At 38.0% G+C, this 12,766-nt stretch overlaps 2 protein-coding genes across 2 annotated transcripts; both read right to left on the bottom strand.

The window, feature by feature from the left end:
* Positions 1–2,764: 2,764 nt before the first annotated feature.
* On the bottom strand, positions 2,765–7,348 carry SARC_03772 (ER lumen protein retaining receptor). Its single transcript, XM_014302438.1, has 6 exons — positions 7,227–7,348; positions 6,530–6,643; positions 5,972–6,114; positions 5,331–5,444; positions 3,384–3,522; positions 2,765–3,137 (listed from the first exon to the last, which is right to left on the bottom strand). Exons 1-6 carry the CDS (start codon positions 7,315–7,317, stop codon positions 3,103–3,105), a joined length of 636 nt encoding a protein of 211 aa, XP_014157913.1. The 5' UTR covers positions 7,318–7,348; the 3' UTR covers positions 2,765–3,102.
* Positions 7,349–8,500: 1,152 nt separating this feature from the next.
* Positions 8,501–12,005, bottom strand: SARC_03771 (hypothetical protein). The gene is made up of 4 exons (XM_014302437.1): positions 11,746–12,005; positions 11,487–11,570; positions 11,160–11,362; positions 8,501–9,260 (listed from the first exon to the last, which is right to left on the bottom strand). The coding sequence occupies exons 1-4, from the start codon at positions 11,873–11,875 to the stop codon at positions 9,120–9,122; spliced, it is 558 nt and encodes a 185-aa protein (XP_014157912.1). The 5' UTR covers positions 11,876–12,005; the 3' UTR covers positions 8,501–9,119.
* Positions 12,006–12,766: the final 761 nt, after the last annotated feature.

Raw genomic sequence — 12,766 nt, 5'->3', positions numbered from 1 at the left:
ACACACACACACACAACTATATATATATATATATATATATATATATATATATATATATGTAACACCTTGTCACTTGTGTGCAATGACCCATTCCTAAATAGAATAGAGAATTAACTTCGGTTTACATCGTTCCTGTGTCGTTCTGATATATATATATATATATATTAGAACGATACAGGAACGATGTAACCCGAAGTTCATTTTCTTTTCTATTTAGGAATGGGTCATTGCACTCAAGTGATAATGTGTTAGTTTGAACTTTCAATATATCTAGCAATACCGAACAATTTGGATCGAACTTCTCCTCTGCGACAATGATTACCGTTTACAAGACAACACTGGTTCAACTGAATGTCTACCGAAGCTACCCACTCGACTACCTCTCAAGTTAAAGCATCAGGAAGGTCTGATATAAGAGCTGAAAATATAAATTGACAACATGCTCTTCGCGATACAAATTTTTTGATCATTCAGAGAATGATCATCCTTGATCAACCTCTTATCAAATTGAAATTGAAACATAATGATACAATTTAAGTAAAGGGGTATCCTCTCAATACGATTCAAGAAGAGGTTTAAAAAGCCATAGCTAAAGATATGTTAGCTAGTGACATTATTGAAATAAGCGACTCACACTACAATAATCTGCGCATATTTGTCCCAAAGAAAAGAAAAAAGACAAATAGAGACTTTTTACAGATTCCCGCAAATTAAATAAAAGCCTTAAGCTATAGACTGGCCACTTATTGGTATCAGCCACATCTTTGACGAATTTGCTCGCGCTTAATACTTTGCCAGTTTTGACATCAAACAAGCTCACTGGAGTGTATTGGTTAATAAGAATAGCATAATCCATGGGTATGTAGCAGAGTGTTTTGTAAAGCAGCATCACCTTTATTCTAACCCGTAAAGAAAATTAACTGTTATGTAGACGACGGTTGGAGCAGTGCGATGGCAATTCAGGATTTGATCGATCAATTGGACCATGCATTTACAGCAATAAAAAGTAAAAAGGTCCCGTTGAAAGGATCTATATTCAATATTGGTGCTTAAGAGCTTGATAATTTAGGCTACGTTGCCAGTCGTGAGGATATAAAGATTGACCCAAAACGATACCAACAAATACACGATTAGCCAGGACCACAACCTGTGACGACACGCAATCGCTCTTGAGGCTCGCTAATAACAGCCGAAAGCTCACTAAGCAATACGAGGCCTTTGGTTTAATGTATAAAGGATACTAAAATCACGAAAACAGGAACTAAGCGCGCTCTTATACCTTCAAACACAATGCGCGGGGCATAAATCTGCTTAAGTTCTAAAGCCACACTGGCATTCCCAGGCCTTTCTCAGATTGCAAATCTTTCATTCTAAAAATGGATGCAACTAAAAATGGATGATGCATGTGATGCAAGTGCTGGTTGTGTTATAATTTAACTTCAAACTAATAAGAGAACACAGCGAAATAAGAAAAAAATTCAAAGCCCAATAAACGCACGAACGGCCCTGGTATATTTCAATCAAAGAAGCATATGTACTTCTCTGGGCTTGCACCGAGGCTGGACACAAATATGTTCAAGGCAGACCTTTTGAAATACTCACCGATCGCAAACCATTGATACCTTTGAAGTCTAAAAACAAAAATCAAAATGAACGACTACTTAGATGGTCAAAATATTTGCAAGACTAGGATATGACCAAAAATAAAGATGGTAGTACGCGCTACCAAGCCAGACTAAGCAATCCAGGCAGTAGAGTTAATTAGATGGGTATTTTATTGTTTCCCGTGTCCTACGATTATCTATTGCCGAGATCGGTTGCTCATGCCGACGACACGATTGGCTCCGTGTATTTTAACCTGTTTAATTCATCATAGCTGCAAATGTTTAGAAGAAGTGTTTGCCTTTTACGTCTCCATATCGGTTCAATTGTCGAAGTTTGTCCAGGTAGTCCCTCCACAATCATATCTCCACGGTATACTGTTCGCTTGCACAGTCACACACAAGAGCACACTGTCAGTTTCGTGCAACAAGTGTCAAAAGGTACAGATGCGAGTGGCGATACTGAGCACAAACGGATGATGCGCTAGCCAGAGGTCCTCAGGAAGCGCTAACGCTAAAAAATTTATGTGCGCTATATATAAAAGCCATTGCATAACGGGCGTCCTAAACTGGGTTAACAGCTTAAAATAAGATTGTGCACCCTGCCCAAATATGTTAAATGAGTCAAAAGTAGAGTATAGAATAGAATGCTATCTGTCAATGTACCTTGCATGATATATATACATGAATAAGTATGTAAACGTGTGTATATTTTGGACTCATGGCACGGTTTCTATGTCCGTTTAAATACGTGTGCAGGTAAGTCGTATTCTCTGAGCGGGCATACGCCTGCGCAACATATAACTCAGACTACCATTCAGAAGTATGTTTGTTGCGTTTGTGAAACCCAATTTCACAAGTTTACTACTTTGTGTGATCGGATACCACACACCAAAATGCTTAATACCGAATTAATTGAAGACATCCGAATATCTACCTACTATTAAGGGGTTGCAGTATCGGAATCCCAAGTCTGTAGCCGAGAATCCACATACTGAGTTTGATTTTCAATATAAGTGCAGCTTGTAAAGAATGAACTATGGCAGTTATTCAGCGGGGGCTATTTTAAGACTTGTCCCATGTACTATTGAAGTTCACCTGATAATTGATTGTAAGCGTGCACCTTGTGTGCAGATGCACGTTGCTTTGACATCATAGTATGAATTTAGCGCAATACACGAGCATAGGCCAAAACGGCATATGTTATTAGGGAGTCACAAGGAAACGTAAGGCCATCGAAGAAAAATTCCTCGCACACTTAGTTGACACAATTGGAGAAAAAGCCTTACAAACTCCACTTTAATATGACGAAGTAGTTCATATTCATATTTCATGTCAGCTACAGCGTCAAACATTGCGATGCACACCGTGATGAAATATAAATATCGGATCCGTAGACAAATATTGATTTGACGATTCGATGACCACTTTCGACTCTGGCAGCGGTGCATAACTACACCTTCGGCAGAACTGATACAAGGAATGATCCCAACTTATATCCTCATGCAGGTAGATCTAGTTTCCTTCCTTTGATAACTGTGTATTTGAATAGTGCAGAAGTTAGTCAACGTTCAAAAATTTACGACTAAATAGCGTTACAGAGTCAACGTCAAATCCTAGTTGCACTAAGATGCCGCAAAACCCGAGGAACACGGTCTATAAAAATATACATATACATACACATACATATATGACACGATGAAGTTTACAACACATACAAATACTCGCATGTATTCAGCGCATACGAAGAATGATCGAACAGAGTAAATGAAGTCGACATACCTCGCGTAATGTACAGGTAGAAGAAATCACAATACAAAACAGTCTGGATCACTCCTGCAACGATGGAGATCCAATCCACATGATCTTCTACCACATAGCGGTAGATCCAGTTCAGAATATATAGTCCTCGGTAAGACCCCTACATTGATAGATTTTGAAGATACAATAAGCACATCTTGCATGGCTACCAGTATGCAAATAAGATACTTGGTGATTCATGGGAGTATACGAATGTAAATTCATTTGTGGAAAGCCACATTTGCTGCAGATGATTGAAACAATGCCTACAATAGAATTTAAATGTCATTAGGCGGGTGAAATCATGCGTAGGCCATTGTAATATGTGCATGGTACATTTACTTACTACAATACGTTACATCCATACCATGAAAATTCATACAATAGGTTTTCAAAATTCAAACGCCTAGATATGTTGTGGAATAAATATGTAATTCTGTCTACTCAAACGTCGAACACCATCAAAGAAGTCTATGACGAAGAAGTTACGCTCGTCTGCAAATATCCATAGATACACTAAACACATGAAACACGCCATCACGCAAACCAGACCACCATCTCAGAACTCTTCCTCCAAATGAATTATATATTTACACACATTTAGTATAGTGAAGGGAAGACGAGGTAAAGATTCAAAGGAAAAACTGTAAATCGAAGGATTGAGACAGACATTGGTGTGTTTGCATGCATATAATATGCAGCAATAAAACCCTAAATGTGTTGTTCAGAAGTTACACTCATGAGTTCATAAGTATATAAAAAGTTGCAACACAACAGAAATATTGAAGAAGTAAGCACAACATTCAATTTTTCAATTTGTCTGTGACTGTATCTACTCGCTCTAGTGCATATTGACTACATGATAATATATGCTAAGCGACGAAAATTAAAAACTTGTCGGTACTCGACAGCTTCACTAAAACGATCATACACACACATACATGATTTTCCAGCACGAGACCTAATTGGAATGCCGTTTAAATAAAAACTGATGCTTACTGTCAATACTAAGACGTATATTGAATTGGGCAGCTCATATATGTATCCTGTAGAAATCTTAGACACGCTCTCAAATTTCGACTAGCGTCCAACATTTAAAGCCACCAACATTTCTTAAGCATAGGCAAGTAAAAAAGCAGGAATAAGTCTATAGGTTTGCAAGTATATACATGTACATATGAAAAAATATTATAAACATTATAACCCGTAGAATTTGCGCTTATGAATTAAACTGTATGCGTGTGATAGCGACGCTACTTCTCATCCGAGTTTGCTAAGGATAGGCAATATACAATCATATTAAATCGGTCGAAAATTGTACAGTATATCAATAAAAACATAGTAACAACCAGAGCGCTTTTTCACAAAACGTTCGTATGTATATCTATATATAAGGGGTTAATTTTGAGGAATTTACATGGTGTCAGGTATGGCTGTTCAGATAGTTGTTGAATACTTTTAATGGCTTAAAGCCACGTCCAAATTTGTATGCATCAGTCTCATCGACTCTTAGCGAATGCATATATGCTTATAAAGTAAACCGTTTAGAAGTAGATCAACATTCATAAACATAATTTTATTCACGCACGACCTATATGAGTTTAAAAATGTATCATTTTTTAGGTATATTATAGACAGTGATACTCATATATACAACTAGCATATGTTGCCTGCGACCTTGGATACATGGGTTATACAAAGCTCCCAACGTGATATGGAAAGACATCCAAAATAGCAAGTATGCGTATACCTAGGCAAATACGCAATAGCATAAGCATACATGTATATGTGTGAACACTTGAAAAAGGCTATTTGCATGCCCACCCACACACACACACAGCACTCAGCACACACACACATACATATAATGTGTAGTGCATGTCAAGATACCAACAAAAGGATAGCAATGCAATTGATCAGTTTACATACCAGTGCAAACAGATAGTGACTCGTGATACTTTCGGCCTCTCCAGTCTTTTGTACCATGAACAGCTGTGGGAAAATAGCCACAGATTCTTGCCAAATGGAGAATGTCCAAAGGATCTACAAATTTGACATAATGCAGCAAGTTAGTATGAAGGGTGAACTAGCATGCGAAAAGTACATTATATACAATCCTCATGATGATTGTCGCGTTTCAAGTTCAATTTGACGGTCGATAGCCGCACATTGCGAGGTCACGAAGTTAGCAGTGAAGCTCAAATGACGAACCTTTTTGGTGCATATACGCGTATTTAACGTCAGATCTGTGGACTTGTATAATTGCACCCATCTGCAGCACAAATAAGTGGAAAACAATGCGCTACCTTAGACATGAATTTCGCACATCATAAAACGTATCATTATATATATATATATATATACATATACATATATACATACATACACATATACAGACATACACTTACATACATACATACATACATACACATATATACATATATATAAATATATACATATATATATATATATATATATATATACATCTCATCCACTCATACTGTGTTAGCATTATTTTGTATTACACTGATGTGTATCGACCAGCATTATATAAATCTACAGGTATATACCTCGACGGGATTGTATTCGTAAGGGAGAACGAACGCCATAGCGATGCACGGCAGTATTAGATACAATACGGGAAAGGAGTCGTTCTCCTTCTGGTATGTGTGTTTAAACTTGAAAGCCATCAAGTACACAGTAGCGGAGGAGCCTGGAGGAAGTCAAAGCAAAGAAACCATTAACATCATCACGGAAGAGATTATTACGCACATAGTGACGCCGTAGGAAAGTGAACGCCCGTAACATCATACAGTCATGTGTAACCAGGAACGCTATACATAATCGGTCGAAAGAAAAGAGACTCGTCGTTCTACATTTTATAAGTTGAGTGCAGATGCCGAGCGTGATTGTCCGTGAAACTCTTGATCTATACATCTTCTATATTAAAAGCGCAGGTAGCATGAATATGTAGGCTGTACGTGTGCGACTACATAAATTTTAGGTACAACAATAGAGGTCAAGTTACTGGGAATGAATTCATAAGCTCGTTTTCCGATTAAGCCTAGGTATACTATGCATAATATATTCACTCAATTGGGGGCCATGAATTGCTGGTCTGAACTTACCGATGATGAAGAACAACTTCATGAAGGTGTTGTAGAAGGAGACAAAGCGGAAAATATCCAAATACCGGGAGACAAACACAGCCACATAGAGTGACTGTGATTTGAGCGACAAACCTGTAAATGAAAAGTATGAGAATAATAAGCATATAGGTACCAAAATGGATACAGCATGTATCAAGGTACACTTAAATTGGCGGGAATAATCCAGAAAACACCGTTTATAATGCACAACAAGGCAAGTTTATATATGCGCGAACACCTTACTGAATATGTATAAATGTGTCAAGGTCCATCGACGCGCACGATATCACCGACATATTAAAAGTTGCTGAAATAGTTGTAGAAGATTATACTCTTAACAAGAATATACACAACAAGGCAAGTATATATATCCGCGAACACCCTACTGAATATGTATAAATGTGACAACGTCCGTCGACCACGATATCACCGACATATTGACTTGTTGAAATAGTTGTAGGAGCTTATACTCTTGACAAGAATGGGAATACCCATGTAATTTGGTATGCAGAATTTTTAGTTGTGTATGTGTATACACGGAAACATTAAAATATGAGTATAATAACTATATTTTGTATACACATATACATGGTTCATGGTCAGCCGTTGACGGGTTCTCAGACCTTTCGTAACTCTAAAAACAGATCAACCTGGAATATAGTACAAAGAAACACACCAGCACATGAGCGCGACGTCCAGATCTTGTACAGCAACAAGACTATGGCCACAGCATGGCTGATATCCGCTGCTAATCGAAAAATATTCATCTCTATGTTATTGACAAGATACACACACAATCAATATTGTGTTTACAAATTCATCTACACCACAGTGTTTTGTTTTGCACTTGAAAAGATTTGGAAGATTGAGAATTCAAACTTTTTCCAGAAAAAAATAATACAATCATTCGTCGACGGTTTCTCTGATGGTCTTGAACAAGCGCGTGTACCTGTAGGTGTACCTGACTACCTGTACACATATGAAGGCTCCCGAGGGAGCAAGCTTTGCACTCCACCACTCCGAAGGAGGGAGTGTAGGTCCACCCTCCACCAAATCAACTCTGTTCTGTGTGTGGACACGTATGCTCTGGCATATGTATGTACATACTCTGCCCTGTGTAAACACAAATTCTGCCCTGTGCACACATGTACTATGCCCTGTGTACGTGTGTACACACTATGCCCTTTGTGTGTTTATACTCTGCCCTGTGTGTGTTTATAAGCTGTCCTGTGTACACACATAACCTGTCCCGTGGAAATACATACTCTGTCCTGTGTACACACATACTCTGCCCTGCGTAAACACATACTCTGCCCCGTGTAAACACATACTCTGCCCTGTGTATACACATACGCTGCCCTGTGTGATCACATACTCTGCCCTGTGCACACGCGTACTATGCCCTGTATGTGTAAACACCTTGCCCTTTGTGTGTATGCACTCTGCCCTTTTTGTGTTTATACTCTGCTCTTTGTGTGTACACTTTCTGCCCTGTGTATACACATACTCAGCCCTGTGTACACACATACTCTGTCCTGCGGACACATATACACTGTCCTGTGTACACACATACACCGCCCTGTGTGTACACATGCTCTGCCCTTTGCGTGTATATACTCTGCCCTGTGTGTGTATATACTCTGCCCTTTGTGTGTATATACTCTGCCCTGTGTATGTATATATTCTGCCCTGTGTGTGTATATACTCTGCCCTGTGTGTGTATATACTCTGCCCTGTGTGTGTATATACTCTGCCCAGTGTGTGTATATACTCTGCCCTGTGTGTGTATATTCTCTGCCCTGTGTGTGTATATACTCTGCCCTGTGTGTATATATACTCTGCCCTGTGTGTGTATATACTCTGTCCTGTGTACACGTACACGCATACTCTGCTCTATGTATACATATACTCGTATCACTGCCAACTTACATACATATGTCTTAAAAGTTTGTGGACACAGACGGCATAACACCTTTTTATTAGACAACTTGTTGGGATATGCCGGTGGGTAAATGACGCTTTAGTTTTCATGTTGGATGTCCTGTGCCTATGTACCGCCGTGCAAAATCTTTGCCCGAGTTTGGAAGCCAATTCTGATCAATTTGAATACTGCTTATCAACTATATGCTGTTTTACCGATGTCTGCGGAGCTAATAAAAAGGCAAAAGACGACGGCCTTCTTCTCGATATTTCCAAATATAATTAAAATGGATAGTGCCCAGTTTGAGAGATCTGGAAGACAATCCTGGTCCTGGTCAGGTTGTCGCTGCCGCAGAAGGCTTCTGAACACCTTATATAATAGATTTCGATCTATGGGTAAATACACTGACAAGTGTGTGACGAGGATCCATCACAAGTGACATTACACGTGAAACAACCTATATAATAAATAAAAACCTCCGTTACTGTCGAGTCCAGCTATTATCACAATAACTTCTCAAAGGCAATGGCTCTTGTTGTTCAACACAACATCGATACAAACTTTCCAAGAAGTCTCTCCAAATCTCGTGTCTAGATGATACTTTAAAATTGATTATTGATATGGTATGCTCCTACAAGCGCTTCGTAATTATTGTTGGTATCCGCCGACGGGTGCCACACCACCGGACATATATGTGACTTGTTGCTGTTGCCACTGTTGTTGCCCGTCCGCTCCCATGATTGCCGCTGGGGCGTTAGGCGCTTCCAATCCTCTGTCGCCCTTGATTGACTACAGGTAGAGGAATTTTCATCGAATTAATACGAAAATATGCGTTTCATGGTATACATGGTATATATATATATATATATATATACGCACACCAATACGCAAACAGGCGCATATATAAAAAAAAATATCTATTCATAAACGCACAACCATGTATTCACATAGATATATACACACAATAAAAATAAGAAATGCGTTTATACATAAGCTTATATTCATGAGTTAATAGACACGTACACAAAAACACACACAAAAACATATACACTTAAAAAAATATACATTTACATAAATGTACAGGTACGCACATACACACACAAACAGATATGTATATAAACGGATATAGATTTTTTTGTTCTGAATACTCAAAATCCACATTCATCATGAGAACATGTACACACACACACACATATATATATATTCATATGTAAACATGCGCATAGGGCGAATCAATAGCCACTCATGTTCCCTACTTCCTATTCATCCATCCATCCATATATATATATATATATGTATAAATATAATATTGGGAAGTACATAATTTTCAGGCGTATATTAAATACAACAGAACCAGACTCGGTGGAACGAAGAACAAATACATATATATATATATATATATATATATATATGCATATAAAAATATCAAATGTGCGTGTACACTCTCACACACACACATATATATATGTATAGAAATACATACATACATATAACATATATATACACATATATATATAGCATGTATGTATGTATGTACGTGAACGAGACACAGTTTTTATGCATAGATATGTGTGTATATCCATACAACATACATATATATATACACATATATATAGCATGTATGTATGTATGTACGTGAACGAGACACAGTTTTTATGCACAGATATGTGTGTCACAATTTTTTTAACTGATTATTCCCTCATAAAGCAAGTATACACATACACACAAACATACATGTGAACGTACTCATAGAGCGAATCAATATCCGCTCCAGTTCCCGATATACAAATAAATAAAGATCCATATATACATATACATATAAATACATGCGTACACATATATAAATACGTACTTACATATATACATATATAATATAGTGATATAAATATATATTCACGAAAACACACATACACACACACACACACATATATATATATATATATACAAACATACATATGTATAGATGAACGTTGAAGACACACACAGATAATTTCTGACTGATTATTCCTTCATGGAAAAGTATACACATACACACAAACATCTATGTGAACATACTCATAGAGCAAATCAATAGCCATTCCTGTTCCCTATATGTAAATAAAGTAATATCTATATACCCATATATCCATATACATACACCTACGGCTTGATATGTGCAATGTCTCGTACGTGCATAGATACCAGGACCAGACACAGTCACCTACATGGGCCTATACATACATACATACATATAAATCAAAATATTTTTTGTGCATATTGTTGCATGCGTGCGCGAAATTTACAGAAGCAGAAACAGTCACACTCGTACATACATATACATATACATATATATGTTCACATATACGCTTAGGCTGCTGTATATGTCTCGTGTGTGCATAAACAACACATAAGCCAGACACAGTCGCATAAGTGACAATGAAATGTATACAATGATAAAAACACCAGATACTCGCATATATACATATACATATGTACACATACATACACAGATGGATATATATTAACACACACAAATATAAACAGAAATACAAATACAAAGATATATTAATATATATATATATATATATATATATGCAAGCATATGTATACTGTATATACGTATTGCTTGTGGTTATAGTCAACAAGAAAAGTGCATACAAAACATTTCGTCAGAATTCATATCGAAAATATAGAGGTAAAGAGATATACCTCTCGGTAGGCTTGCAGGTACATCTTAAGCGGTTCAATATACTGGTCGAATCCTAAGGATTGCATGGCCCATAGGATGTCCTCTCCGTTTATAGTTTTACGCTTTTCTTGCGTACATCGGTCACTGGCTTCTGATGTGATGAAGCCAATAAATTCTGTGCAGCACTCTTGCATACATTCCTTCGAGTCCTTGGCCATTTTACCTATTATAGTACAAGTAATGATGATATATTTGAAAAATTTAAGAACTGTTGAAAGTCTTCAATAAAGTATCACTTTCCGTCGCTAATGGACAAAGCCGTGAGCAGCGAACAATGCACAACATACCGTTCTCTGGGATGGCACGCTTCATTATACGGGAGATATTAGCGATAGGGAGGAGTCGATCTTGTTCCCTCAATACTGGCAGTGCTGTAGTATTCAAGGTTATAAAATCAGATGCAACTCCGATAAACGAATCGCTCAGGGTAAATCCAAGTTTCGTTAAGGTCAGATGTAAACAACAAGGAACTGCCACTAAAAATACGCTAGTCAATGACGGCACAAGTCAGAAATTCTAGAGGGGCAGTATACCACAACTACATACTAGATTGGTCGCCGGTGAAACCCGCCTGACCTTCTGCGTAGCCTTGTTGGCCTTGGAAATTGTCACCTCCAGGAGGTACACCGCCCGGGGCGCCTCCTTGTTGAGGGAATGTCGGAACTTGATCGCTCATTTTTGTAACACTAAAATATTATTCAGACGATACTCGACAGATGGAAATATAGATAATAATAAGCGTATGTTTAGAAATAATAGTAACGAACGTAACTCTCTCTCTCCCTTGCTAGAGACGGCACTGTAGGTTGGACCTCTGAAAATACTGCGTACACGTCGTATACACTCTATTTGAAATTATTGACCATAGATTCGCCTCTCAACTTCGGGCGGTTTGCATTCATCGAGTCTCAGACTCTCTGACGGCTCAGGGATCAGGCCTCACCAGTCACCAGTCATCAGGCTCCTATAACCGGCGGATTATAATATTTTGTTTTGATTTATTTCAAAGAAATTTAAAAAAAAATGAAATCTCAACGGCTGATACTTTGAATCACGTCAGACTCGGTCGGAGTAAATAATCAAGTTCAGAAGTTCTGTTCACATGATAGCAAGGGCTTTAGGGCCCAGGGCCCCAGGCCCCAGGGGCCAGACCAGTCCGCCGGGGCCTACTATGTACTACTAGCTATTATTAAAAAAAATACCGAGAGAGAGTCTCCAGTCTCCAGTCTCCACTATTTACACTACTTTTAGTCACTAAAATATGTACACACTACACACACATCATGATGAATAGAGAGAAGAGACAAGAGACTAGCAGAGTCTAGTAGAGAGTCAAGAGACCATACTCACCACAGCTCTTTTTTTATTTTGGGGGATTTTTTATATTTAAAAATAAACATTAGTAAATACAGTCTATTTACCTGGCCTGGTATACGACAAGGGCATGTCTTAGCAAACTAGTTTTCAACCCGTCACGATATGTCTTCTTAGAAAAATATCATGACGTATATCGGACTTCTGACTGTAATAAAATACATGACGTCAGGTCGTGTCGTCTTAGAAAAGT

The sequence above is a fragment of the Sphaeroforma arctica genome (genome assembly GCF_001186125.1).
Source record: "Sphaeroforma arctica JP610 unplaced genomic scaffold supercont1.199, whole genome shotgun sequence".
NCBI lineage: Eukaryota > Ichthyosporea > Ichthyophonida > Sphaeroforma > Sphaeroforma arctica.
The sequence above is the reverse complement of the archived record's forward strand: the minus strand, read 5'-3'. Positions and strand labels throughout refer to the sequence as shown.